Raw genomic sequence first — 25,982 nt, forward strand, 5'->3', positions numbered from 1 at the left:
TGCCATTTAATGAGTACCCATTACTGTAAGAATACCTGATGTGTAAAAATGAGAGCAGCTTGATTCTTTCTGATGCACTGGATGTACTCAAAACTAATGAGCTAGAAAAAGTGCATTTTGAAGAAATGGGCCTCATATGCTGTGGACTAATCGTCCATCAGTAAGGAGAGAAAATTGTGGGAAGTATTTCTAGCATCATTTGTTCTTGGGCTTTTCAAGTAGATTAGCCTGCCTTTGCTGCATCATTTCTTTTGTTGACATCTGGCAGTGTGTAGCTTGTGATCTTTTAATGCGGGGGAAAATAATGGGAACTCATTAGCTCCCAGAGGATTTTCTTCTTCTTTTGCTGTGAATCATAATTTATATGGCTTCCATTTCTTTGTTATACAGCCCATTAGATTAAAACGTTTAGTAGTAACTTATGGTTTGAGTTTATTCAGAAATACTGATAAAAACTCCAAAATTAATATATTTTGTGTGTGTTCACAAGCCATCAAGGTAGGTTAAATGTATGTTGAGGAGGGGAAAATGATAAAACATCTTGGCAGGGATCTTGGACAGCAGTTTATGTGGCATGTTGTTAATTACGGTAATTACAAAGCAGCTTGGAAATTCTCAGCTCTTGTTTTCCAAGTGCCTTGGTACAGCATTCTGCCAAGAGGTGGTGATTTTCATGGCAAAAACCAGTGTTACTGGTCTCCCTTTTTTAATTTTTTTTTTTTAACTTCTCAGATAACCTAGATAACCTTCTCTAGTCCTACCTATTTCAAGATGCTTGCATTTCATCTGGAGAGCCAGAGACCCATCTTGTTTCTCCTTGTATGGTTGTTTGAATTTGTATATTGGTCACAACAGTCAAACCTTGAACAGAATGTAGATCACTCTTTTTTTCCTTCACGTTGTTTTAGAACTTTCAGATCTCTCACAGTCTTGCAGTATTTTTAGTAATTTAAAATTTAAATTCAAAGTGAGCATTTGTGTGTCTTACTGGTTATTCTGTTTGTACTATATATTTCTAAAGCTTCTTTTGATCTGCCTGTCTGGGAAATGCGTGAGACCTGGAAGATGTTTTGGGATGAACTTGAAAGTAGTTTAGGATGCTGCTCTTTGGGTTACCTGCTTTGCCAAACGTCTTTTCCACTGCAGAGAAACTGGCCTGAGTGCATTTATTGGTTTGTCTCTTTATATACTAAATGGATACTGTACAGCAAACATTGGTTAAAGTTTGACTTCACTTTGTCACTGGGTCTGTTGTATTTCCACAACCCCTTGGGTTTTGTAGGTGTTGTTGATTTATGGACTTCCTGTTTTTGACTGTTCTATACAGGAGACTCTGCCTGGATATGAGGTGCTGACGGGAAAAGGAGCATCACGCTTGGCTGCTCACCTTGCCCATTTGACTGTGAATAATGGAGACCAAGGAGGAGAAGAAGGAACGGCGACAAGGCTATTTTGCTCGGTAATCTTACAGGGTTTATTTCAATGTTGATTAAAATACAGAACTCCTTATTCTGCCTTTTTCACAAGGCTTTATGTTTTTTCAAGTATGTGTAAGAATGAAACCCATGCTGCAGTATGTATCCAGAAAGTGCTTTTCTTGCTGTATCCGTGATGTTTAAGTACTGATTGTTTTCTTTTCAGTAGCAGAGGAAGTTTGAATTATAATTCTGATTTGTAATAGTAAACTGTTCTTGGGTAGGTACTTAATTGCAAATTGCCCTCCATTTGAGCTTCTAGCATCGAGCTCCTAGACAGTGTTGATGAAAACAAGAATATCTGAAACATATGTGTGTCTAAACCTGATGTTTATTTGATTTCAAATAAAGCACAGATTAAGTAGTATTATCTCATAGGGTAAGGCTAGCTAAGAAACTGTGATCTGACTAAACCATATCATCGTGGTAAATAAATGCAATGTTTTTTCAGTCAATTATTTTTATCATTTGGAATTCATGATTGGTGATTTTTAAGAAATAAGTGACTTTGCTTTCCTAATAATTTGTCTTTGTTAATTTAGCAAGTTTCTAATCGTCTCTGAGCTCTGATTTATTGGAAGAAGCCAAGCTCACTTGCTCTTGGGAGGGGATAGGAAATAGGTTGATGAAATATATCTTTGCCTCAAGGATGTTTTCTGTCCTGTTGAAGAGGAGAATTGTATCCTGTCTCCACTCAGTGCTAAATAACCATAGCTTTAGTGCATTACAGACATTTAGAGATATGTCTGTCACAACATTTAGAAGTAGTGTGGGGAAACGTTGCCGCTTCTTTATTGCTGTTCAGGTTCTGTGTGATGGTGGCTAAAGACTGGATGAAGTTTTGGTCATGTGTTAATGTCTGGTGACCTGCTTTCCATGTGGAGAAATGCAGTTATGTTGATGTTGGCAGAATGTTGCATTTTGGGATTCTGAGAAGGGGAAATGGATAATGGCACCTAAAACAGACAGGGCATTATGAAGGATGAAGCAGAAGTAGCTAAAGAGATTGTACTAAGGAACAAGTAATTTTGTGTTAAAGAAGACTCAGGCTTTGAGATGGATGTCTGAGTAAGATGCTTTAGTATTGAAAATGTTATGTGGTCTTTCTAAGTGCTGTCTACTACACAAGTGGAACTCCTCGAGAGGCTTTCAGGAAAGTCCTTGACATCTGTATTTAATCTGCTCCTCTATCATCTTGTGTGTTCTCTTTTAAAAATTTACAGCAGCATGTCTTGTATGGACATTAAGCAAAGTTCTAAAAGATGTGAAATCAATTTGTAGTGTTAGCTGCTGTGTAACTTTGGGGAGGTTACCTGTCTCTTTCCCTCTCAGCTTGCATCTTTTTTCTTTATATAGGTTGGAGGCTCCTAAGTCCCCATTCTAAGCAAACTTGTGGATGACTTTTACAAGAATGTCCTTGCAGGCCCTCAGGTCATGTGTTAATAGAAGCCAAAGTCTGTCAGTAGGTGTCATGCCCAGCTTTCCTTCCTAAACATTGTGTGTGCAGTCAGGGACAGAAGCAGAACTGAATTTACATTTAGCATCCTGAGTGTAGCACACATGCTGTAGTGAACAGGTGCCACTGGGTCTTGCAGATGAACGGTTTAAATGCTTTACACGATGACCCAGATAAATGTCATGTGAGTACCTGAAAATGATAGGCAGATTGTTGGAACTGTTTTTGTACTAAGGGCAATATAATGTCCCTGTTTTTTTTAAACTGTTTACAATTTGGACTTGATGACAGAAGTTACCAGATTAGGTACCTCATATTGGGACACAGATAATTTATTCAAGTGCATGCTTTGGTGTTGCTGTCAGTTTGGGTCGTTTTTTACCTTAGAATCTGTAGAAACTTGTTCTGTCCTTTTTAAGTACCAAAGTTTGGTAAGTTCTGGCGCTTGCACAGTTTCGTGTGCTGCTTCCAACATACTGATTTTCCTGCCAGCTTGGACTCACATTTATTAAGCTAAGGCCAACCGTAGCTGGTTCCCAGTCCCATGTGCCTCTGTACTTCTGTTGCTGATTTTTTTTCCCTTTATGTCTTATTACTGTTCTGTTTTGTGAGTCTAAGATAAGAGTAGTATTTACAAAATCCAAGTTTTTGTGTAGTGAACGTTCTCGTGAAGCAAAGACTCTCTACCTCACCTTTACTTTAATCTTGGTTTTGTGTGTGATGAGATGCTCATGGGAGAAAACTCTTCTGCTTACTACAGAAGAGATCAGGAAATGGATTAGACTTCTTGCCAGCAGGAGGAAAATCTGTGGTTCTTGTCAGAGGGGTGGGGAAAAAGATCCACTCAGGGCTGAGGAGGAGGACCCCTTTTGCTTATATTGCGATTATGACGGGGAAAATGTTTACATTAAATGCTGGTGGAATAAAATATTTAATATAGTCCACTAAGTAAGTAAATGAAAATACAAAAGTTTTAGTGGAAAATCTCCTTAATGTGAGGGGAAAGATTATTATTATATTAACAAGGTCAAAAGCATTAACTGAAAAATGGCAGATGATTCTTTTTCTCTTAACTCCTGCTGACTGAAACTCAAGTTCTCTGTTGGCAGAGCCAGCAAACATGTGAACATGAGCAGTGGGACAAACACTTCCCATCAGAAGGTGTCTTTTGACCTTCAGGGTAGTGTAAGCTTGGTGCCTCCTGGGCAGCTTTTAGTAGGGGTAGTGCTCAGTGTCTGAGTGGTTATGGTTGCAATGCGTGGAAGGATTAGCTTGACAATCCCAACATATGTGCTGACAAACCAGCTCCTGAATTGCAAGATCAAGATGAACATGAAATTGTCTGCATCTCTGTCCCCCATGTTTAGTGTTGTTTAAACATTTATCTCTAAAATATTTGCTCTGTAGAGCAATTTCATTCAGCAATCCACTCAGCCATGATATTTTTCCACTACAGATAGTTATGGTCCTAGTGCCTCAATTGTCTCAGGACTTTCCCCCTCCCTGTGGCAAGTGAAGCTGAAATAAAACCTTCCCCATCCATTTTTGCTTCTTACCAAATGCAATTTTACCCACTGTGTTTTCTGGTAAAGGGTTTATTTTTGCCTTGATTGGCAGGAAACCAAAAAAGTGGACTTTTTTCAAACAAAATAGAAATATCTTCAAAACTTTTTAAAGAGTGATTTAGATTCTGTGTGTAGATAAAATGTTATGGCTCGTAGGAGTTTTAACAGGCAGGAAGTGAAAGTATAAGAGTAACATGTGAGCATAAATTTCTCTTATGCAATAGGTCCTTATTTAACTGTTACTCCTACTTAAAGACTATTCTGTGTAGTTAAGTTTTCTTGCCTCCTTTTCCCAAATATGTTTTTTAGGCTTTTCTGTTGCCTTCTGTGTCACTAGCTCCCAAATGGACCAATATCTGTACTGATATTCAACAAGTCCAAAAATAGACAGCATAGTGTAATAGATATACATAGTAGCACATTTATGCATATTAACTCTGCTGTGACATTTGATGATTTTATTGTGATTATATTCCCACAAACAGATAGACCTTCCTATTTCTCTCTGCCTGTGCATCTTCCCTCTCACAGAACGTAGAGCCTTCTGTTTTCCCTTGCCCATTGTATAGGCTTGAGTTCAGGGGTACTTCACCCATAAAATCAATAGCCATTAAAATTGGAACTTAATTTAGAAAGAAACGACCAAAATTAGTGTTGTGTTATCACATGGAAAGAATTGCCTTGGATATAAATTGGTAGTCTGGAAGGCTGAATGTACAGCTTGAAAGTGGAATTGATTTGCATATGGTATTATGTGATACTGGATATCTTTGGACAAGCAGTTGAAGGATATGAGAAATCATAAGGGAAGAGTTTGAATAGTTTTTTGAAAGAATGAGAAAAGGGTCTCTTTAAGGTTTGAATTTTCTGGGTTTCAGCAGTTATCACAGCAAGTTATTGAGCATTTTCCATGCTTCGTACAATCCTATATCAAGTAGCTGACTACTGCTGTCTTAGGGAAAAGAAGTAAGTATGCTGTATTTGAAAAAATGCTGCTTTTTAACAAGTTGACACATTAATTTTATTAATTGTTATGTCTTCAACTTGTGGTGACCTTAATCTGAACAATCTATGTGGAGATGAACTGTAAAAACCATACTTATGTGGAATGATTTCTTAATAGTTTCCAGGGAAATAGAGTTTTAGTTTTCAGTTTCTTTTTGGTCACCACTGAGAGCCAGATTTCAAGCCAAAAATGAAGCACTTGTATTAGGGAAAATACTCTCACTGGGATTTGGGTGCTTTTGTGTTTATTGAATTTACACTGGTCCTGCTAGCATCATTCTGTTGAGAAAACTACATAGATGTCAAGGACATACTCCAGAGGCCATCCCAGTAGGCAGAGACTCCCTTTAGCTGCAGGTTGCTAATACTTTTTCAGAAGTTGAAGCCAGTTGCATAACTTGATGCTCACCTCCTGTTTCCTCATGATGTCAAATCTAAGGGAAGTGAAGGAATTCACGGCATGTTTTAAGTTCATTTAGGTTCTTGGCTCAAGTACCTAAATTTACGTCCATATAGAGGAAGATTCATACATTAAACTCAAGATTTAAAGAAGATAAATATAAGTGTTTACTGCAGTTGTTGTTCACTTGTTACCAACTCCAATTTACAGCTCTTTTTTTTTTCTCTTCTGCTTATTTTTAATACTTAAAAATAAATAAAACCATACAACAAATGGTATATAGCTTTTCAGTCATATAATTGGTTATGACCTAACCATAGCTTTCCTTTGGAGTATTTACAACAATTCCAACAGTAGGAATCATTGATTCATACCTACTGAGCTGTAAACAGCTAGAGTCTGGAAAGCTTAGCTGGGGAAGGCATTATATGTGCTTGTCATGTTGTTATGGTTTTTCCCTGATCCTTGCTCTTGGCAGCTGTTGGAGGCAGGATGTTGGCTTGCACAGACCCTTGGTCTGACGCTCTGTGGTCATTCCCTTGGTCAGTCTTTTGCATATTGCAAACTGTCAGATTTGTAAGCATCTCATTTGGATTTTTCCTGTCTTCTGTTTTATTCCTATGTTCGGTAGTCACGCAATTCATATTTTTTATTCCTGTGAGTATTAAGACACAGTAAGATTACTTAATAAAAATGCAGTAAGCACAGAGGGACTGTGTGGAAAAAAGTGCATCAGTGGTGGCTAGGACAGAGGAAAACCTAGATAAGAAATATGTGCACAAAGATACTTCCTTGAGGGCGTCTCGTCCACGTGAGGCCTTTTCATAAGTTTTGCTGTTAGGTGTGGTTCTTGTTGGCCAGACTTATTATATCCACATAATAGACTTCAAGTGTTGAGTGCTCCTCAGCTCACTATTCCTCCAGCAACTGTGCTAATTGTTCTAATTCCAGCCTCCCTGCAATTGTTCTAATTCTACTGAGCCAATGTGTTGATGTTTATTCAGGTTTCCTGTAGCACCCAAAATTTATTTTTTGCTTTTAGGAGGAAAAGTTTTTCACACATGGTTTTTAAAACAAACCATCATGGAGATTTATCTTGGGTGTGAAGAACAGCCAAGTCAAGATCCTGGAGATGCTTAAATATTTTTTAAATGGCTCTAGGAAATAATACATCATTTCAATTCATGTGTACAATGAAAATATCTTAATTCTGCTTCCAGATATATAAACATTACCTCATAATCCAGTTACTGAAATGTAATAACAGTATCTCATTTTATTCACATTGTTTCAGGCAATATCATGTATGCCTGAGTCATTCTATTTTGTAAGAAAAGGCTGAATATATTAATACTTCAGATTTATGGGGTGCAATGGTTATTATTTACTCTGTTATTTAGGGTGTGTGTGTGCAGGATAGTTGACTTGCTATTGTGGATGACTGAAGAAAAAAAACCCATAAAATATGTTCCAAAACATACAGTTTTATGTATGTACTTTATGTAAGTACTTCCAAGTACTTATGCTTGGGGGGATTCAATGTTTTTAGAAAACTTTTCGTCTTTTGTGCTGTAGGTCAGTATTTTAGCTGCTCTTTGCAACTGTCATAGTTTAAGATGCTGAAAAATGTCTAGAATTTCACAGACAGCATCACTGGAACCTGTTGGGTGTAGCTTTGGGAGGTTGGTCAGGCCCTTCGGATGCTTGAGAGGTGCTTGCTATTTGTTGCTTACAGACTTCTTAGTGTTTATGTATAGTTTTCCTTTTCTCATAGGTGTAAATCTGGAGAATGCGGGTTGAGAAGGAAATTGAACTTGCTTTTACTGAAGTGTTGCATGAAAAAAGTTGAACAGCTGTTTATCTTGGAAACTGTTTCCTCATCTCACATTGGAGTTGCTTTCTGAATTCTGAAGTTTCTGTGTTAGAATTCAGCAAAAGAGCATGAATCATCATTTTCTGATCAGTCTTTAAATCATGGAATTACTCCCAATGTGAGTGCTTCCTCTGGGAAACATCAACAAGAGAGTAATTTCTGCAGTCTTGGTTCTTTCCAGTGCTTTCATCCTCAAGAGTAGTAGTGTCATTTAGGATTGAAGAAAAATTTTGTTACTGGTAACAGAATTAGTGAAATTATTTAATGAGGCCCTGAGGCTTTCCTCAGGCTTCTTTAAAACTTTCCAGCAGCAGAAATGCTGTTTATGGAGATACAAAGCTTGTGTAAGAGAGGAAGCATGGTTAACCTCACCCATTCACTTCCCCCCTGCATGTGAAGTGAGACTTGGGTATGAGGAAGCTTTTTTTAGGACAGAGAAGAAAGGTGAAATTTTGCGATGTTTTTGAATTTCTTTGAGAGCTGCATCACAGACTAGGCAGAGAAAAGAGTTTAGTTAATCTTCAAATGTTCTGTGTCACACCAGTAGATTCGTAATTTTTCACCTTGCAAGGTTCTTGTAAGGTTGGATTGTTTGACAGAAGCATGCAGTGACCTTAAGTTTGCTTTTCCCAAAGGGACCTTTGGGTGTCTCTTATCAGCCTTTGAAAATAAACTTATTTAGCCTTCTTTATAAAACATAAGTAGTTACACGATGGGCCTTTTGATGTAGACATCTGTGCAGTTTTGATAGGAGTTGTTATTTACATAGTTGTAATGTAATTTGTCTTCCTTTACTTCCCTTCCCGCAGCCTCCAGCTGGGAATGCCAGGCACTGAGGGGTGTACTGGACGTTCCTGGTGGGCCACGCCATTTACCTTTTCACTCTTGGAGAGATTTAAAGACGTATCTTAAAAATTATAAAATTTGTAGGCTTCACAAGGTGTCTTTCTGGATAGGTGAGATACAGACTTCTTACTGTATCTGATTGTGTGTTCTCTTCTGTTCCTAGGCTCTTTATGTATCTGCTGCATGAAGTTCTGCTTAACCCCAGTGAACTGTTTTAAAATTAAATCTCGCATAAACACTGCTGGAAATGTAGCATAATACTTGGCAGAGGAGTGGTTGCATGGTCGATTTGAAAGTGATACTGTTAAGATGCTAGTGAAAGGAGGCGGTCGCACTCAGCCTTCTGGTTTTGCTGTGTTTCTTACGGATGACAGAGCTGTCATCACTGAGCTGCTCCAGCATAAAGGTGCCTTCCAGAAGCAGCCACCTAAAGAGGTGCCTAATGGTACTGACTTTTTAGTGGTGCTGTTAATCATCATCTGCTCATGCTCTGAGAAATAACAGCTGCCTTACCTCCTTTTGGCAGCAGTCCTGATCAGCTCTCCTATGCTTTGTATCCTGTGGTAGCAGAGAGTAGGCTGTCCATTATTTTGAGGAGAACAGTCAGCATTGCAAGCTATGTTGAGAGTTTGCTGGATTCAGGAAAACACAGGTTGATAAGAAGCTAGACATGCACTCTCAGGGAAGGTGCTTCTGGCTCACAAATAAAATTGCCTGCCTTTGTATCTGCCGTTATTTGAGGCTTTTGCTTGTGTGGTTTTGGCATGTTCCATGCTACATTGTACAGTCTATTTCAGATAAGGGTGCTGCATGTTTAAGGAGAAAGGTATGAATGATAGCTGCAGGAACATGCCTTTAGAGAGGGGCAGTTTCCCCCTCTGTCTGAGAGATTGGAAAGCACAATATAGCTAACTAAGGGAATTCTGTTGGTAAGAGAAGAAATACTTTGGATCCTCTGTGAGTACAGTGGATATCTGCTTGCACTGTGTCTGAACTACTAGTTGCATGTTCTGCAGTTTTTGCTGCATGCCTCTGGGCATCGGGCTCCCCACTCTTGTCTCCCCAAGGAAATGAAGCTTTTTGCTTCTGCTCTGGGGCTTTGAACAGGGTAAGAGACTGTGTGGATATTCCCAGTGGCCTTAGATTCCCCATGATAAACTCTAATGCCCTCAGTGTTAATCCAGTTCCCAGACTGTTTGGAAGGGATTTCTTCCAACCCACTCTGCGCCTGCCAATCTGATTATGTGGAGGTGAGTAGTAAGTTTAGGTTTTTGATTGGGTTTTTTTCTGTCCTACTCTAGTCTGAGCAAGGAGTGTTTCCTAGGATTATGTGAAATTTGAAGGTGTATGTTACCTGTGCTTTAAGTCTCTTTTGCTATTCCACTGAGAACTGTGGGATTCTTCCTGTTGATTTATGTGAGAGAAAATCCCCAGGAGAGCAGCTGGAGTGGTTAGGAATTTGGGGAGGAGAGAGGTAATTGTCCTTATGCTGGAAAACCTTTGTAATGTAAATGAGCCATAAATCAGCTCTCTGGGTGTCTTAATACACTGAAGTATTTTCCTGTGAGACAGCAGTTTCTGGCACAGAGAACTTGTCTTGTATAACACTTAATATACTGCCAATAACCTCAGGCTTTTGCTACTATTTTTCTGGACTGGGGCTATTTTTATTTCAGTAGGTGTAAGATTAACAGCTAGCCAATCACTGGTAAGCTTAGTTTAAATTATATTATGGTTTTGGCATAACTGCATTTCTGTCATGGATTTTTACTTTCAGTAATGCTCCTATAAATAAATGGCTTGAAAGTGTTAATCAGCTGTTTCAATAAGACAGTCTTTAAAAGTCAAATCTCCTCAAGCAGAAGATTTATCTGTATGTTCACTGTTAGTGAACTAAACGTTAAAAAGATGATGCTGCTCTTTCCTCCTAGACCACAGCAGGTGCCACATATAGCAGTTCTGCTTGCCTGAGGCTGAGAAGGATTTTTTGTTGTTATGGAGATGTTCTGTGTTACAAATACTGCCAAAACTAATTATTTTTATTTTTTTAATCCAAAACTACGTCTTATGACTCTGGTCCCACGGACGGATGCATTTGAGCAATTTATGCATGTGAAGAGCCATACTGTTAGGTGTTAGAGAACAGTGAAAGCTGCATGTAGGAGCTGAGCCATCCAGGCACGAGTGGTGGGAGCAGGTCCAAAGCACTGTGGCTGCAGGAAGAAGTGCCAGAGCACCGGAGGGGAGGCCAGCACCTCCCTACCCACCTGCCATAGCAGGGGTAGGACCCAGCATGCCAGGAAGCTTTCCTTCCCAGCCCAGAAGGGAACGAACTAGTGGGCATAATGGCAGGCAGCAGGACAGAATGTCACAGAGTACCTCCTTTATCTGCCTTGGGCTGGCTGGATTTGATAGGAAGTCGTTGTCCTTGAAAATCTCAGGAGGCTGAAGATAGTTGCTGGGCTGCTCCTCCCCACCACCCTCCTGCTCTGCATCTGCAAGGAGGAGGAGGCAGCACTCAGCCCTCTGGGTGTGCTGCTGCAAGGAATGAGGGCGCTTGGGTGCTAAGCAGAAGGGCTGCCTTGCAGGATTGAATTCAGGAGCACTGGAACTTTCTGGTTTCCTCAGCTTATTATTCTGGTTCAGCTGCTGCATCAAATGCAGTGAGACCTCATGGACTTGCAGAGTCCAGAGAACATAGAGATAGAGCAGAGCCTCTTGTGTCTTCCTGTTGACCCATCTTCCATCACACTGACAGAGGGCAAGATTTACTTTTTGCTTTTTCATTTTTCCTGAAGTAATTGTTTCTTCCCCTTCCAGCCATGTACATTTTGACTGCAGGTTAAAAGTTTCAGCTGAAGTGAAAATGAAAAAATGCAAGCTATTTTTCAGGCATAAATAACATAATATTTGATATAAAACCCACAGAGGAGTTTTAAGATGTAATAATTAATATACATATTATCTCTTATGGGTGTAATTGAGGACCTACTACATTACAGTGGTGGTGCAGCTGCTGGAAAATATCAGACTGTGTCAAATTCTCATTTTAAGGTATATGCTTGTTAGAAGTTGCACTTGTATATGCCTGCCCTGTGACTGTCTCACATAGGCAAGCTCTCCCTGTCTTGTCATGTTTGTACCTGTGGTTAAAGGTCTTTTCACTGCAGTATTAAAAAGGTGGTGCCATATTATTTTGTATAGGAGATGATGCAGACACCTCTTCTGGGTGCACATGGATTGCGATTCTCACTTACGAAATATCTGTTGTATGCGACAATATCGGCTATTACTTGAAATACTGAAATTACAATCCATTCCTTTTTTTTTCCTCCATGTCAATATGGCTGTGTGTCTTTTTGGAACTTTAATCCATGTAACAAGATCATAAATGCATTTAGACATTTCTTCTCTGCTGCATGCCAGTTCAGGGGAAGGCTGTTCATGAAAGGCTTTAAGCTGCTCAACATGCAAAATAGATTGCAAGTTGTTTGAAGACAATGAAACAAACAAAAGCAAACAGAAATGAGATATGCAGTTGATTGAGATTTATTTTGAGCAATTACTGAAATACTTCTAATAACGTTACTGTGTTTTTTTGCTGGAAATTTGTTCCTGAATGGGTAAGTTTTCAACCTGTGTGTAGGCCTGTGCAGCATCTCTTATACTGTGATCTCCAGATGTTACTAACAGAATCCTTGAGAAATATGTGGTAACTTCTGGATAATTTTGGTGTTATTATGAGAGTTAGTATTTAAAGCCATTGGTTTGGCTTCATTTTTAGTGCCTTTTTTAAAAGAAGAAAACCATGGCCTTTTCTATTAATAATAAAAAGGAGAAAGTGTAGGTTTTTTCTTCGTATTTTTCTTTTTTTAATCTACTTTTGTTTACAACTGTATTAAATTGATAGTTTGATGCTACAGAGATTTGGTGCAGTGATGCAGAGCACCTCAAGATTTAAATAGTTTACAAAATAACTTTCTTAAGAAAAGCAAAGGCTACTGCAAAGACAGGAACTTAAAATCCAGTCCCTTCCCTCTCTAAGATATCTCTGTTATTAGTCATTGAAATAAAGAAACGGTTGAATTTTTGACTTTGAAATTTTGGTCACTGACTTCTCAACCATAGTCACTTTTGGATCACCCCAACTATTTTGGTCTGTAGACACTGACAGGTGACTTCACTTACTGAGTTGTGTCAACTTACTCAACATTAAGATCCTTTTTATGGAGAAAACAGTACTTTCTTCTCTCTCTGCTGCTGTTGGAGAAACAGAGTCACTGTTTCCTTTCTGCAGCAGGGGAAGCTGCCCATCTTGCAGCCCTTGGAGCCCCAATGTTTATGAAAATTTCCCATCACCAAAACACCTTTTCCAGGTAAGTCAAAAGAATCTGCCATGACCACTTCAGTGCTCCTGTGCAGAGGTCTGTTTGGAGTGGTGTGGTGTGTGCCTGGTTTGGCTTTCTGGCTTCTTCTTTTTTACTGATCTCAAGTTACATAACAGAACAACCAAGGCTGTTCCTTGACAAGCCCTTCCATCTCAGCAAAGTGCCTGCTTGGACGAGCAGTCCTGCCTCTGCTTACGGCCTTCTCCTTTTCTGTTGACAGCAATGATAGCAAGACAAGTGGGATCTAATGGGGGAGTGGTCCAATTCTGAAAACTTATTTCATGTATTGATATTTTTGCTGGATTACCTTTAACCTACATAGTTTCCCAGATCTGGTCCCTGGAAGTTGCAACAAATGGGTTTGTGCAAAAATGGAGACAACTCCTGGGGTCAGAATCAGTGGTGAGCAGAGGGAGAGAGGCACCTTCTTTTGCTAACAGAAATGGCTTAAAGGTACTTTGAGCTACAAGCTTTGAGGAATAGCCTTGTGCTCTGGAGGTTTGCTGTGCTTTTTGATTCATTACTGTTGCACTCACCATTCTTGATTTTTGCTGGGGGCCAGGCACATGCTCAAGAATGAGGGGTGGGGAAAAAAAAGAATGCCTGCTGGTATCCTTCAAGAATCTGCCCACATATATACAGCCTTCTAACAGTTTGCCATGCAGATTCCTTCTGAGAAAACAAACAAACAAACCCCTAAAATCAAAACAAACAAACCAAACCGCCAAAGCTGAAAGTCTGTATCCCTGTCGGTGTATTCTCTGTGGCCTCGCCATGATGAATTTTCATATTTGCTCTTTCTATCCTTTTATGTCTTTGGCAAACAGCATGCCTAAGCTATTTATTTTTATCTGCATTTCAATTTTATCTGAATGTAATTCTTGGAAGAATTTGATTTGGTATCTTTGGTACTTCGCATATAAGAAATACTAAGATAGCACTCCTTAAGTGTTTTTTTTTTCTGGAGGTGGGTTCCAGCTACATTACTGCTGCATGATGTGTGGCACATTTCCTGTGGGTTTTACTTCAAATGACCATTGATTTTCACCTACTGTTTTATTGCTTCCTTGCAAATGTTTATTGCCATTTGAGTCACTGAGCAATGCATTTCTTTCTGACTATTTTCAGTCAGTTAAATCAACACTATAACTGCTTTCTATTATCAGGAAATTTTGTTACATAGGTGATTTGAGAAAGTGGGTGCAGAACAGCCACTCTGTGGAGTAGCACACATCTCCAGAGCTTTCCACGTACCCTATTGTTGCTTTGGGGTTCCTCTCAATTCTTGCATTTTGTTTCCCTATGTAAATTAAATATTAATTTTAAAGGGCCTTTCAAGTTTTATGAAGAGTGGTCAGTTGAGGCAGGGAGTGAGGAGTTTATCAAACTTTTGGAGAAACTTGTGATGTGTGTCAGCCAGCCTTATAAGTTTATTGTCCTCATCAAAATAAAAAAAGAGTTTTTTACTGTGGTGTGACTCTTTCTGTGCAGCTTCTCTGTACCATCCTCCTTTGCTGTGTAACTGCAGTTCCCTTTTTCTTGCAGTTTCACTCAGCTGCTGTGGAGGGGAGTGGTGGCTGGAGGGGCTGGCATTCAGTGGGGGAGAAGGGCTGGGAGCCAGCGCTGTCTGGAGGTGACAGGACAGGGCCATCCCTCCCTCACCAGGGCTTCAGTGCAGGGAGGATGACTTGTTGAGCCACTTTTGGAAGAATTCCTAGCATGTGTAGGAGCCATTTGGGGTGATGAATGAGCACCACAGTGGGAGAGAGTATCTGGCATTGTCAGCAGAAGAAAGCAGGAGGAGCACGATGGGAGTGTGTTAAGAATCAAGTTGGTGTTTGTGACAAAATAGTTCTGTGGTGCTGCTCTAATTGAATAAGCCTATTAAGTGAACTTCTGGCAAAGTTACAGGAATCATCCGAAGGGAAAGATTTCTTCATTTTGCCTTCTGCCTAAGGCTGTTCTTTAAAAGCCTGCAGTAACTAAGTTTATAAGAGGGAGAATCAAATAGATGTCTAAGACAAGCAAAATAGCTTTCCAGAATCCTTTTCCTATGAAAAAGATTTTATTAAATTGTTGTCATAGCAACGGAGTGCTGAATACATCACAACCTCTTTTGCTAAGTAAACACAAAAGACGGGGATACTTTTGCCTTTGAAAATGGAAAATTTGTTAAGGTGTGTGGGAACATTGTAATCTTAAATTTAGGAAAATAAAAAACTTCCTGACAGCACAAAACCCTCTTGAATTTTACCCAGGAAAACAGGGATTATTTCCACCCCCTAAATAACATAAAGTATGTTAGGTGAGGTATTTAAAATTCCCTGATCCAAGTCAGAAAACTGGGGAGGAGAGATGAACATACTTTACTTAATCTAAGAACTCATTTTATCAGAAAGCGTAGTGTCCTTAAAATTCTAGAACCACTTTGCTATAGATCCTTCCCTCCACATTACAGATGATGAAATAGATGTAGTGACTTGGTTTTTAAGCTGATAGCAGCAATGGGAAGAAAACAGATGTACCCTGGATTGTCACTACAGCACTCACTCTCTGGAGCATGCCAGCTTTCTTGAGCATTGCTGCTGGCTGACCATCTGTGAATCCTCGTGCTGGTACTTGTTGTCAATCAGTAACAGGAGTTCCAATAAAAGTGGAAATTTCCAGCTCTGACCTGTGCTACTAACATCAGAACTTTCAGGTGTTGTTTTTGTCCTTTGGAATGACCAGATTATGGACACTTTTTACTGTCTGCAACCACCATACTGGAACCACATGGTTGTCCTTGATAACTTTTTCTTCTCTCTCTCTCTCTCTCTCTCTTCTTTTTTTTTTTTTTTTTTTTTTTTTTTTTTTTTTTTTGTATGTTTTTTCCATTCTGTGGTTAGTTCTTAAAAATATCTGGCAAAATATGTGTTCTCTCCCTTACATATGCCTTAATAATCTGTTTAAATAGTAAACATACAGCCTTGTGGCTTGCTTGTTTCCAAAACAGGACATGTGCCAACCTGAAATGGCTGGTGTTCCATTAAGTGTGCTTCCTTGCAGGGTGGATGCTCTTGACTTTTAGGAAGATTTCTGAGGGCGAATGGCTTTGTGTTTGTTTCTGTGCTGATGTGAAAGTAGCTGCACTGGGCTGGTCTGGGTAAAGCATTACAGCCTGGCAAGCAATCTGACTTCCTTTGGCTTTGCAAGCAGCAATGATTTATTTTGTCTGAGATCTGCTTATTCTTCAGGTTCCGTCGGATGGGATGAGAGCTCAGCCATGCCTGGAGCTGGCCAAGTCATGCTGGCAGTGGGCTGGGTGAAGGGGAGAAGGGTGATCTGTGCAGGCTGGGAGAGAATTGCTGGTTAAGATCAGACCAATGGGTGCCTAATGGAGATTTTTCCTGTAAGATTTCTGTAGGTAAATATTGGGAGTTTTGACATGAATTTGATTTATTTAGTTCTTCCAGATGGGTGGAGAAATGCACGGAGGGTAGAAAGAAGCTAGTATATATTATAATCAGTGCAGAGATTTAAATTAAGATTAAAATGATTAATTCTGAAGTAAGTAATTCGGGTGCATATCATTTTTATATAAAGAAATCTTTATGAGAACAGAACAGATTAAGATGTTTGAAGTGTTTTAAAGTTTGGTTTTTTTTTTTAAATCTTATTGTATATATGCATAAATAGATTTTAAAAAATGATATTTGAGGAACATGATCTGTTTGTGCTCTACAGGATGTTACGATGATTGTATGCCAGATATCAGGGCACGTTTTAGAGGATGCACATTGTGGAGAATTTCTAAAGGAAAGCTTCAGCTTGTCAGCTGAAAAATAAAAAGATTTCTTCTCCCTTTCTCCTTCATTTTTTTTTATATTTTTGGAGATGCTTTTGTTTCTAAAGCAAGAGTTGTACATGGTGTATGATCTTTATTCTTCTAATGCCTCATAAAAAACATGCCTTACTATCACAGGAGTTTTTTAGAACATCCTATGATAAGGACCTAGTGCTCTTTGAGTGTGATATTATGTACTCAATGAGATCATACTGAATTGTCTGTTAGACGACTTTATTGAATAAATGTTAAGCAAAACAAAATGAAATTTTCTAGTAAAAAATTACTGTGAGATTTCCATGTCTTTATTGTCTCACTGTCATGGTTGCTTTACTGGTTGCTTGTAGTTTCTAGTGGAAGCTGGGCAGATAACATCACCTCTCTTTTTTCTGAGCAGTTTTCTTTTTACCCTAAGCAATTATGTTGTAAGTGTAAGAGGAAGTTCAGGCTGTTTTATTCTAAAAACTACTTGCCTTTCATAGGCAGTCAGAGTCGGATCTGGAAGATGAAGTAGGCTATTTCTTGAAATCTTTCATAGCGTTTTTCCTGTAAGTCAGTGCCCAAGGTATTAAACAGTCAGTGGCAAATTAATTTAAGTAAGCACTGCTAACCTTGCATTTTTACCTGCCTACTCTGAGATTGTGTCCGTTTCAGATCATTAGTCTTCATTAAATTAAATTATCTTTGTATTGCAGTAAGTTTTGCTTTTGCTGGTAAACTTTGTATTTGAACAAACTTAGGAAATGGCTTACTGGGTGTTGCTCGGAAAGCATTTGAGGGGCTGGAAAAGGATCCCTCTATAAGAAGAAATGTTTTGCCTGTCAGAATCAAACTAGCTTGGAAAATGTTATCTGGTGTCTAAATGAAATTACAGATGTGTAAGACTTTCTTCATAAACAGGAGTGTTTTTACAGATTTTTGTTTATCCTGTCCTCCCTATTTCTCTCTTGCTCTTTTTTTCCCCAGTGGCTTTCTTAGTGGGACACAATATATCCATCAACTGATACTGAAAACCAAGCATTTTCTGCAGCAACACTTTATGATTCACTTTATACATCTTGTTTTGCCTGAAAGGCTAATTTAATTGCAGAACATGATCAAACTGAGGGGTTTAATTTTTTGTTCTTGTTATTGAGTTCCCTTTTACTTTCATAACTGTTAGGACAAAACTGAATGTTGGATTTGTTTACAGACATCCCCTTAGAAACTGAACAGACCCACTCAAAATCTTCCAAAGTAGTTGAAAAAAGAAATAATTCAATAAATGATGGGTTTGAAATCTGAGCAGGAGAAGGAATGGCAGCTTGTGTGGGATACACAGGTCAGTGTGAGAGAAGGGTGAGTGGAGGCTGAAGGAAATACCTCAAGGGGATGGAGTTTAAGATGCACTAAACCCTCCAGCTGTGCGCTTCACAGCCCAGTCTCTGCTGCACTGTACCAGTGTGCATTAATAATGAATTGTCTCGTGTATACAGGGCTTTGCTTTACTAAGAGGGTGCATAATGTCAAAAAGCACAGTAGATTTGAGGCTGCTGTTACGGCTTTAAATGCTGTTGAAGGCTTGTCTTGATTCTTTGGGATATTACAAACAAGGCTTTTCAGGAGGGGTGAATTGGAGAGGTTCGGGTAATTTTTACTAGTCTTTAGAAACCTCTGGAAGAAGTACCTTACAAGCAGAAATTACAACCCTAGACAGAGTTACAATTACTCTGAGTCCTGTGTGGAATGTTGTGGATACTTGGTCTTAATTTAGTCTTTTTTCCTAGTGCCAAGGTTACCACTTATGGAGTTGGATGGTCATGGCCTTGAAACAGAGCAGTGGGCAGGAGGAGTAAGCTTGGCACTATCCGAAAATCTGATAACTGCCGTGGGGATGGAATAGAAATTATGGAGTGCCCAGATTTCTTGATATCACCTGAAAGATGCCAGTGGCACTGTCCATTCACAGCAGCAGCAGCTGTGTGCTGGGGATGCTGTGTGTTGTGTAATGAGCCCCCAGTGTGCTGCTATTGTGAGAATGCAGCAAAGGTTAAACACTGAGGACAAGAACCAGTCAGTTGCATTGCGGTGAGTCAGTTCAGACTCTCTGCTTTTCTTTTTTCTATCACTAATGGACCATTTCTGTTTTAGCTCTTTATTCTGAAAGTTGCCAGGGGCATCTTTGAAAACTCCAGTTGAAATGAGAATGTTTTAAGGAAAGTACTGACAGAAGCTGTTGGTATTGTCACCAGGACTGACTGACTACTGTTGACCTCTAGAGAGGTTTTTATCTTTATTCTTTTTTTCCCCCTGCCAAAAAGGGTTCTTTTTCCATTAGTAGCCCTTTTGTTGTTTTGAGATACTACATTCATACTACAGAAATCTTGCTTAACAGAGTTTGTGATAAAAACAAATAGACTTCAGTGAATCTGAAGATAGAAGTCTCTGATGCAGTGTGAATAGAAACAGGGTGCCAGTGGATGCTTGCTAGTTCTCATCTACTGAAGCAGGTGATTTGAGTATCCTGTGATGTGCATGCACACAGGAAGGTCATTGAGACCCTAGAGTCAAAAATCAGGAATGTGGCTCATTTAGAAGTCTGGAATTGGTATGACCGTGGTAGGAATATGCTATTTCAGTGTGCCAAGATTTACACCAGAACTAAATATACACATTGTGCATGCAAAGTGTTTGTAATGTCTTATGATTGCTACAGCAGCCTTTCATAAGGGCTGTGGCTTATTAGTAAAAATAAGCCTCCTTTGCATATGCAGATTTTCATTAGTCTAGTTTAGCATGTAGTCAGTTTAAACACTTCATTTGTTATATAAATGTAGTCACTTTTATATTTTGTAATCCATGTATGATGTTTTCATATGTAGTCAGGATTGAATGCATAAATTCACATACAGTAACTATCTCTTGCTGGGCAGAGCATGAACTGCTACTACTGGTTGTCTTACAGGTCTGTGGGTTTGAATGAATGGGGAACCACAGCATCCTCACTGGGTTGGCTGCAGGATGTGAATCTTCCTGTTTGGGGAAGCATTTAAGAAATATGTATACATGTGTGTTAGACACAGTTTGTAAGACTGTATTTTGAAGTGTTTCACTGGAAAGTGTTGGTCACATGTAGTCTGAGAAACTGACCCTTCTCAGTCTAAACATTCTCAACTTGGAACTGGTTTTAATATTTTATTCTAGAAATGCGTAGCCTGTCTTTCTGAAATGTGCGATTGCTCTGTGTATTTATTTTTATGTTGTAGTCTAAAAGAATACATGAAATGCATATAAACATAAAAGGTGGAAGACAGAATCTCTGAAATTCTTGCATTATATTAATAACTTAATGTACTGAGTTTTCACTTACGTAAGCTACTGCTGTGAGCTCATATAACCTTTTCCCATTTGTGGTGACTCACTGGTTGTATTTTCTATGCATAATTCTTCCTATGCACAAGTTTTTTGGCATCAACAAGATAAATATACTACTCATTCCCTTAGGTACCTCCTAACCAAGAAGTTAATGTACTGAGGAGATGGACCATTAGATAGATTAGTTTTTCATTTTGTGTGGTGTGAGTCAGTGATTAACTGGGAACTATTTTAGTGACAGTGACCCTCAACCCATAAAGTCAGTCTTCACTCTTACTAAGCAAACCCGGTGCTGTAGATGGTGGTTTAGCAGAAAATGCTGTGTTAGGATTCCTGAAGCATCTTTCTCACTTGAATTGTGCTTTAAGGAGTCTTCTAAAAAGAAAATGCTCTTGTTGCTATAGTGATAAGTTGGAAGATTTATAGGCAGCTCATTAAGATTTCTCTCGGAAGAAATCTAGGCAGCTGGAAATTGTTCTGGCACAAGCAGTTTGTGGCCACACTGATAACGTTGTAGAAGGAGCTCCTGGGTGACACTTGGAATACCAGCTAGTGTGGGCTGTGCCAGAGCAGCTGTAGAGTAGCATGAGTGGAGTCTAGGAGATAGCCTTTGACAAAAAGGAAAAAAGTAGCAAGTTTGTATGAGAACAGGTGGTTTTATAAAGCAGGAGGTGTGGACTGTGGAATTGTTGTTAGCTGTTGTGTTGTAGTACATTGTGGTCTGAGGATTTATTTTATACCAGGCTTCATCTTGAAAACATGAATTCAGTATCTTGTTTTTACATTTAGATGTGTGGTCCTTTTAAAAACCCCCAGCTTTTCAATGGTTTGTTTGTTTGTTTTTCTCTGTTCCTTCTCCTTGGTAACCAACAGTAAAAACTTTACTACCTTTTTTGTTATTCTTGAGGAAGTATCCTTGAGGTTATAATATAATGGAAGAAAAGAGTATGAGGTGGGATATTCTTAGATACCAAGTTATTGATGCAAAGTGTGTGATTTTTAAAGGGTTGTAGTATCAGAATTCTAAATAAATTTTTAAAAAGATCAATTTAGAAAGTGAATTAACTTGTCTCTAGAGGTTGGCTAAATCTTAATGTGGGTTTCTTTTCTTGATGCATAGTTTGAAAAAGAAAAGACAAGTCAAACAAACCACCGAGACTGTCTCCGCCAATTCCCCTGGATCTCCTGATTCCAAAACACCTTCTGAGAAAGATGATGAAAGTAAAGTTATTTTGGAGCAAATCAGTTCCTCTGAAGACAACTGTAAATTTTCTGGGGAAAAGGAAACTGCTCCAGACAAAGAAAAGAAAAAGAAAAAGTACAATCAACTGAAAGACATCAGACGCACAGAACTTAAAAGATACTATAGTACTGGTGAGTTAATGTTAATGCTGTAGTATTTTAAAATCTGTTTGTTTTGATAGCTTGCTAATGTATTTTTCTCATATTCTGTAGGCCCTTGTTAAAAGGATAGTTAACTTTGGATATCCTTCCTATAAAAGCAAATAGAATTATATAGTTCAAAATATCTATTAACATAAACCTTGCATTCTCACAAAAATATCTGTCTCTCATTTCTTGTTGTTATAGGCAGCAGTTAGTTTATTATTCTACTTTATTTTAGTTATTTTTAAGATTAATCTTCAATCTTTTATGGGGTTCAGTGTTTTTGGCAGGGCTATTTCTTTCATAAGTTGATATATACTATTTAAGGGTTCGGTCTTAATTCATATTCATGTTTGTTGAAGTGTGAGGAAGTAAGTAAATTAACTACATATTTTTAAACAAGATGTCAAAGGGCTTGTGTGATGGCTTGTTTCCCCCTCATGCTCCCAGCTGTCTAAGAAACTCAATTAATTATGAATTCCTTTTTTAGAATTTTTTTGCAAGTACTTCAGAAAATTAATAATCGTACATTAATAATATGAGATGAGTCCTATACATATTTGTTTGCAGTTCTGGTTTGTAATTTGTTAGATGCTCTTAATTGATTTTAGATATGATTTATGATATATTTCTTATTTCAGGTTTTGTCTTGGTATTTTGTTGGAATGAATTTCTAGGTTTGGAGAACTCTGGTTTCATCTTGTAAGGAATCTTTTCCCAAAGAGAAGTAATGGAACAGAAAACTGTAGCTATTCTCAAAGCAGACTTCTTTGCTGCTCACGCAGTGTGTGCACAGATGACTGACTTGTAAGGAGGAGTCCTCTTCAGGGTAAAAAAAAAGAAATCTGCAGTGAAAATGTTGTTATGTGTTGAGTGGTCGTGCAGACCAGCCCACAACCAAAGAGTGCCTTTTATGAGGCAGTATAGGCCTTGCCATAAAGAAGATGAACCCTGGAATAATGCTTCCTGGCAAGCTGAAGGGTTTACAGTGTTCAGGCTGCAACTTTTGGCAGATTTGAATGTGATGAGATAAATAATTTGAGAACTAAAAGAAAACTTTCTTCTCTCTCTCTGAAATTCTGATCACACTGTTCTGGAGATAAAATCTGTAAAAGGCAAACTGGAGAATTGTTAATGAACAAACCTGTAAATTCTTTCTGCTTTGGTAGTATGCTGGTATAAAAAACCCCAAACACACCAAAATACAAACTTAGGCTGCATTCCTAGTAAAATGCTTCTGCTAGAAGCACTGGTTAGTTTGTACCATTAAGAGGAATGTAGGGGTTTGTGAGGTATCTAAATTTTGTTTCTGAAGTTTTTCAGGAGTTAAATTTAAAAATTTTGCAACAGTTGGCACTTGGGGTGGTGAGATGGAGGGGCAATGGGATCACTCCCTGTCAGTGAAGAATGTGGCAGTGCTAAGGAGAATGTAAAGATGTCTTTGAGTGGTTTTTGACTTGTGATCCAACAGTCAGTACAAACTCAGGTTTTACTTACATCTGTTTGAAAAGTGTTCCCCGTTTTCATGTGGACTGGCATCATTACAGAGTGACTTGAAATGCTACTGATCATCATGTAGGTGTGCAAAGTTTCTGAGTTCTGCAGAAATACAGAATCTCTGTTGAGAAATAATTTAATGCTTATGTTGAGCTGAGCACAGACCCAGCTGGCAAAATCCAGAGATAAAAACCTCCTTCTTGTTTAAATGGCTTCTTTTGGTTGTTCCTAAAGGCTTTTACCCAACTGGAGGATCAAATTGTAGAAGTGAAAGTTCAGATAGAGGCAGAAAAAAAATTATTGTGAAACAGTTGCAGTAGCTCCATATGCAGCTTTTGAAATGAAGTCTTTTCAGTAGACTTGTTAGTTGCCATGGCACTGGACTGCATGGCTTATACTGCCTTCACCACTGCAGCTACAGCTCGCAGGGTTACCTGCTTAGCGTTTGTTGCTGCTGCTCTCCAGAAAGCTGCCACCTTTGCCAGCATCCTGAGTAGTTTCTGAGAGCTGTCTGTACACCCACAGCAGTCTGAAAGAGCTGGACTTGTTTAAGTAGTTTGTCTTTTATCTGCATATGTTGTGGCAGAGGGCAAACCCATCTGTCTCACTGAGCTGAGTTCTGCCAGGTGTATATTCAGCAATTCTCTGCTGGAAGATGTCAGCTGCAAGGGTGGGAAGGTCCTGCCAAATCTGTAAAGGCTTTATCTGTTCATTGTTGATATACTTTCATATGAAAGTATATCAACAATGAGAAAAGAGATTTTCCATGCATATATGTCTGTATTAATTATTTAATGTCAGGGATACATATACCTCATTTCCCTCTCACCCTTCCCCATCTTTTTTACCCCTCTGATTTGTCCCATTATTGATGTTTCTGAAGTGCTCTGGCTAAAAAGCATGCACTCTATCTCTGCTAACCATTTGTCTATTTATGTTTTCTGAAGGGCTTGGGAGTTTTGGTGTCTGTTTCTGCCCAGCTCTCCAGCTTTGACTAATGCGTAAAACATGGCAGCGGGGTTGGAGCTAGATGATCTTTGAGGTACCTTTCAACTCCAACAGTTTTATAATTCTAACTTTATGAAAATCTGACACGGGAATTACTTCTTTATCAAAATGCTTCAAGTTTTCCTCAGACGAGAAAATTTGTTAAATGTAGCAACAGCCTTGCATATTCCCATGATACACCCAAGCTTTGTGGCTTAATGGAGGTTCTGTCATTAGATAGATGATTTGTATCCAGAGGAGTTGTGTCTGCCAGTCTAACAGAATGAAGACCACTGTCCTCTGAATAATCTCCCTTTCATATTTTACAGGACAATAAATCCTTCTTTATTTATTGTTCTAAAAGATGGGGGAAGGAACATAACATCTCATTACAATTTGTTCCTTGCACACCACGTTCCTTCATTAGAGGCTTATGAACGTGTTTGCCTTTTTGAATTTCTAAACGCAGTGACATCCTGACTCCCACTTTGAATGCTGTGCTTTTTAATAGAGTCCCACAGGCACCAGTGCTGTCTGGAGGATTTTGTTGACTCAGTAAATTCCTCTTCTCCGGTGGAAGGATTAACACAGCTTCTGAAGGCTGCGCAGAACTGGAGGTGGTTGTCCCTGCCAAACTTAGTATAAAAAGAGTGGTTAAAAGACTTGGATTATTTGAGGAAGGTGGAAGTGAGGCTCCTCTCCCGCGTTCAGGTTGTGTTAATGCCGGCAGCCGGCGGGTGGCATCGCTGAGCTGAGGAGGAGGTGCTGCCACTGGGGTATCCTCTAGGAAGGGATACTCCAGCATCCCTCTCCAAGCCAACGCTCTTCACGACGGCGTATCAGCTTGCACTGTGGTGGCATCCTTACAAATAACCTGCGGGTACACAGGAATGGTCATTTTTCTTGAGGCACTGCTAAGTGGCTGAGTAGGTTCTACTACCAGAAGGTTTCTCCAGTGCCACCTCATAGCTTCCTTTCCTCTTAGTGCTTCCACTGTTCTTCAGTGCAAGTTCCATAATAATTTGCAATATTCAGTCTCCAAATCTCATCGTATAAGACATTGCCTTGTAGATACAGCCCTTGTTCTCTTGCCTTGAAAAAACAGAGATGCTAATACTGCTTGGGTTTTTGTCCTGAACATCAGTGGAAATAACACTCCTTTCTCTATATTTTTCCACATCTTTTGGCTTATGTGGTAATCTGCTTTTTAACTTTGTCTTACTCTTTCTGCTGTGGTTGCTGCAGAAGACAGCTTTCAGACTTTTGAGGATATGTCTGTCTGGCACAGTATAGTGGTTGCATAGGTGTTCTGGCTGCTGTACTTGGTGCCCAGGATGCTCTCCTCTTCTTCTTGGTTCTGCTCTCTCTGGGAAGCTTGTTTTTATTGAAAGATGTTGATTTGATTCCTGTGAGATTAGGAAACCACAGTTTCAGGAGTTGCTGAACTGGATGAAAACATTTGTGTATGTGTGTGTGCTGTGCCATTGAAGACACTGAAGCAGGTAAAAGTGTGAGCTTCTGAAAAAAAGTGGTGTAACAGTGGTCAAAAGCAACACTGAATTTCATCCTTATATTTATTCCAGCATGATATAATGTGTTTTTCTATCAGATGTGCATAATATTCCTAGATTCCACTGTTTTTGCTTGAAAATTTAAGCAGGCAACATATGTGAGGAATGGGTCTTTAATAAAGAATATGTCATAAAGAAAAGTTTGGTTTAGGTGGCTTGTCCCATATCACAGAGTTACTTTTGTCAGCAAAATAAAATCTACTTGACTAGCTTATCATTCTGCTGTATAATCATAAAGCCATCCTTTCTCATTCACTGCATGGTGTTCAATTTCTGCAGGAGTGGGAGGTGAAAGTGACAACCCTCCCTCTTATTGTAGCTCTGATTTACATCAAAACAAGCAGGACTCCTAA

General features: G+C 39.0%; 1 protein-coding gene across 8 annotated transcripts in view; it reads left to right on the forward strand.

Annotated features, from left to right (window-relative positions):
* NCOA7 (nuclear receptor coactivator 7) overlaps positions 1 to 25,982 on the forward strand; it is an 83,253-nt gene that overhangs the window by 21,443 nt on the left and 35,828 nt on the right. For all 8 annotated transcript variants that reach the window (XM_066315335.1, XM_066315338.1, XM_066315336.1 and 5 more), the window contains exons 2-3: positions 1,328 to 1,459; positions 21,309 to 21,562. In XM_066315335.1, the coding sequence (XP_066171432.1) occupies positions 1,410 to 1,459; positions 21,309 to 21,562 (304 nt within the window). In that variant the 5' untranslated portion in view covers positions 1,328 to 1,409. The remainder of the gene's footprint in view (positions 1 to 1,327; positions 1,460 to 21,308; positions 21,563 to 25,982) is intronic.

The sequence above is a fragment of the Sylvia atricapilla genome, chromosome 3, assembly GCF_009819655.1.
Source record: "Sylvia atricapilla isolate bSylAtr1 chromosome 3, bSylAtr1.pri, whole genome shotgun sequence".
Classification (NCBI taxonomy): Eukaryota; Metazoa; Chordata; class Aves; order Passeriformes; family Sylviidae; genus Sylvia; species Sylvia atricapilla.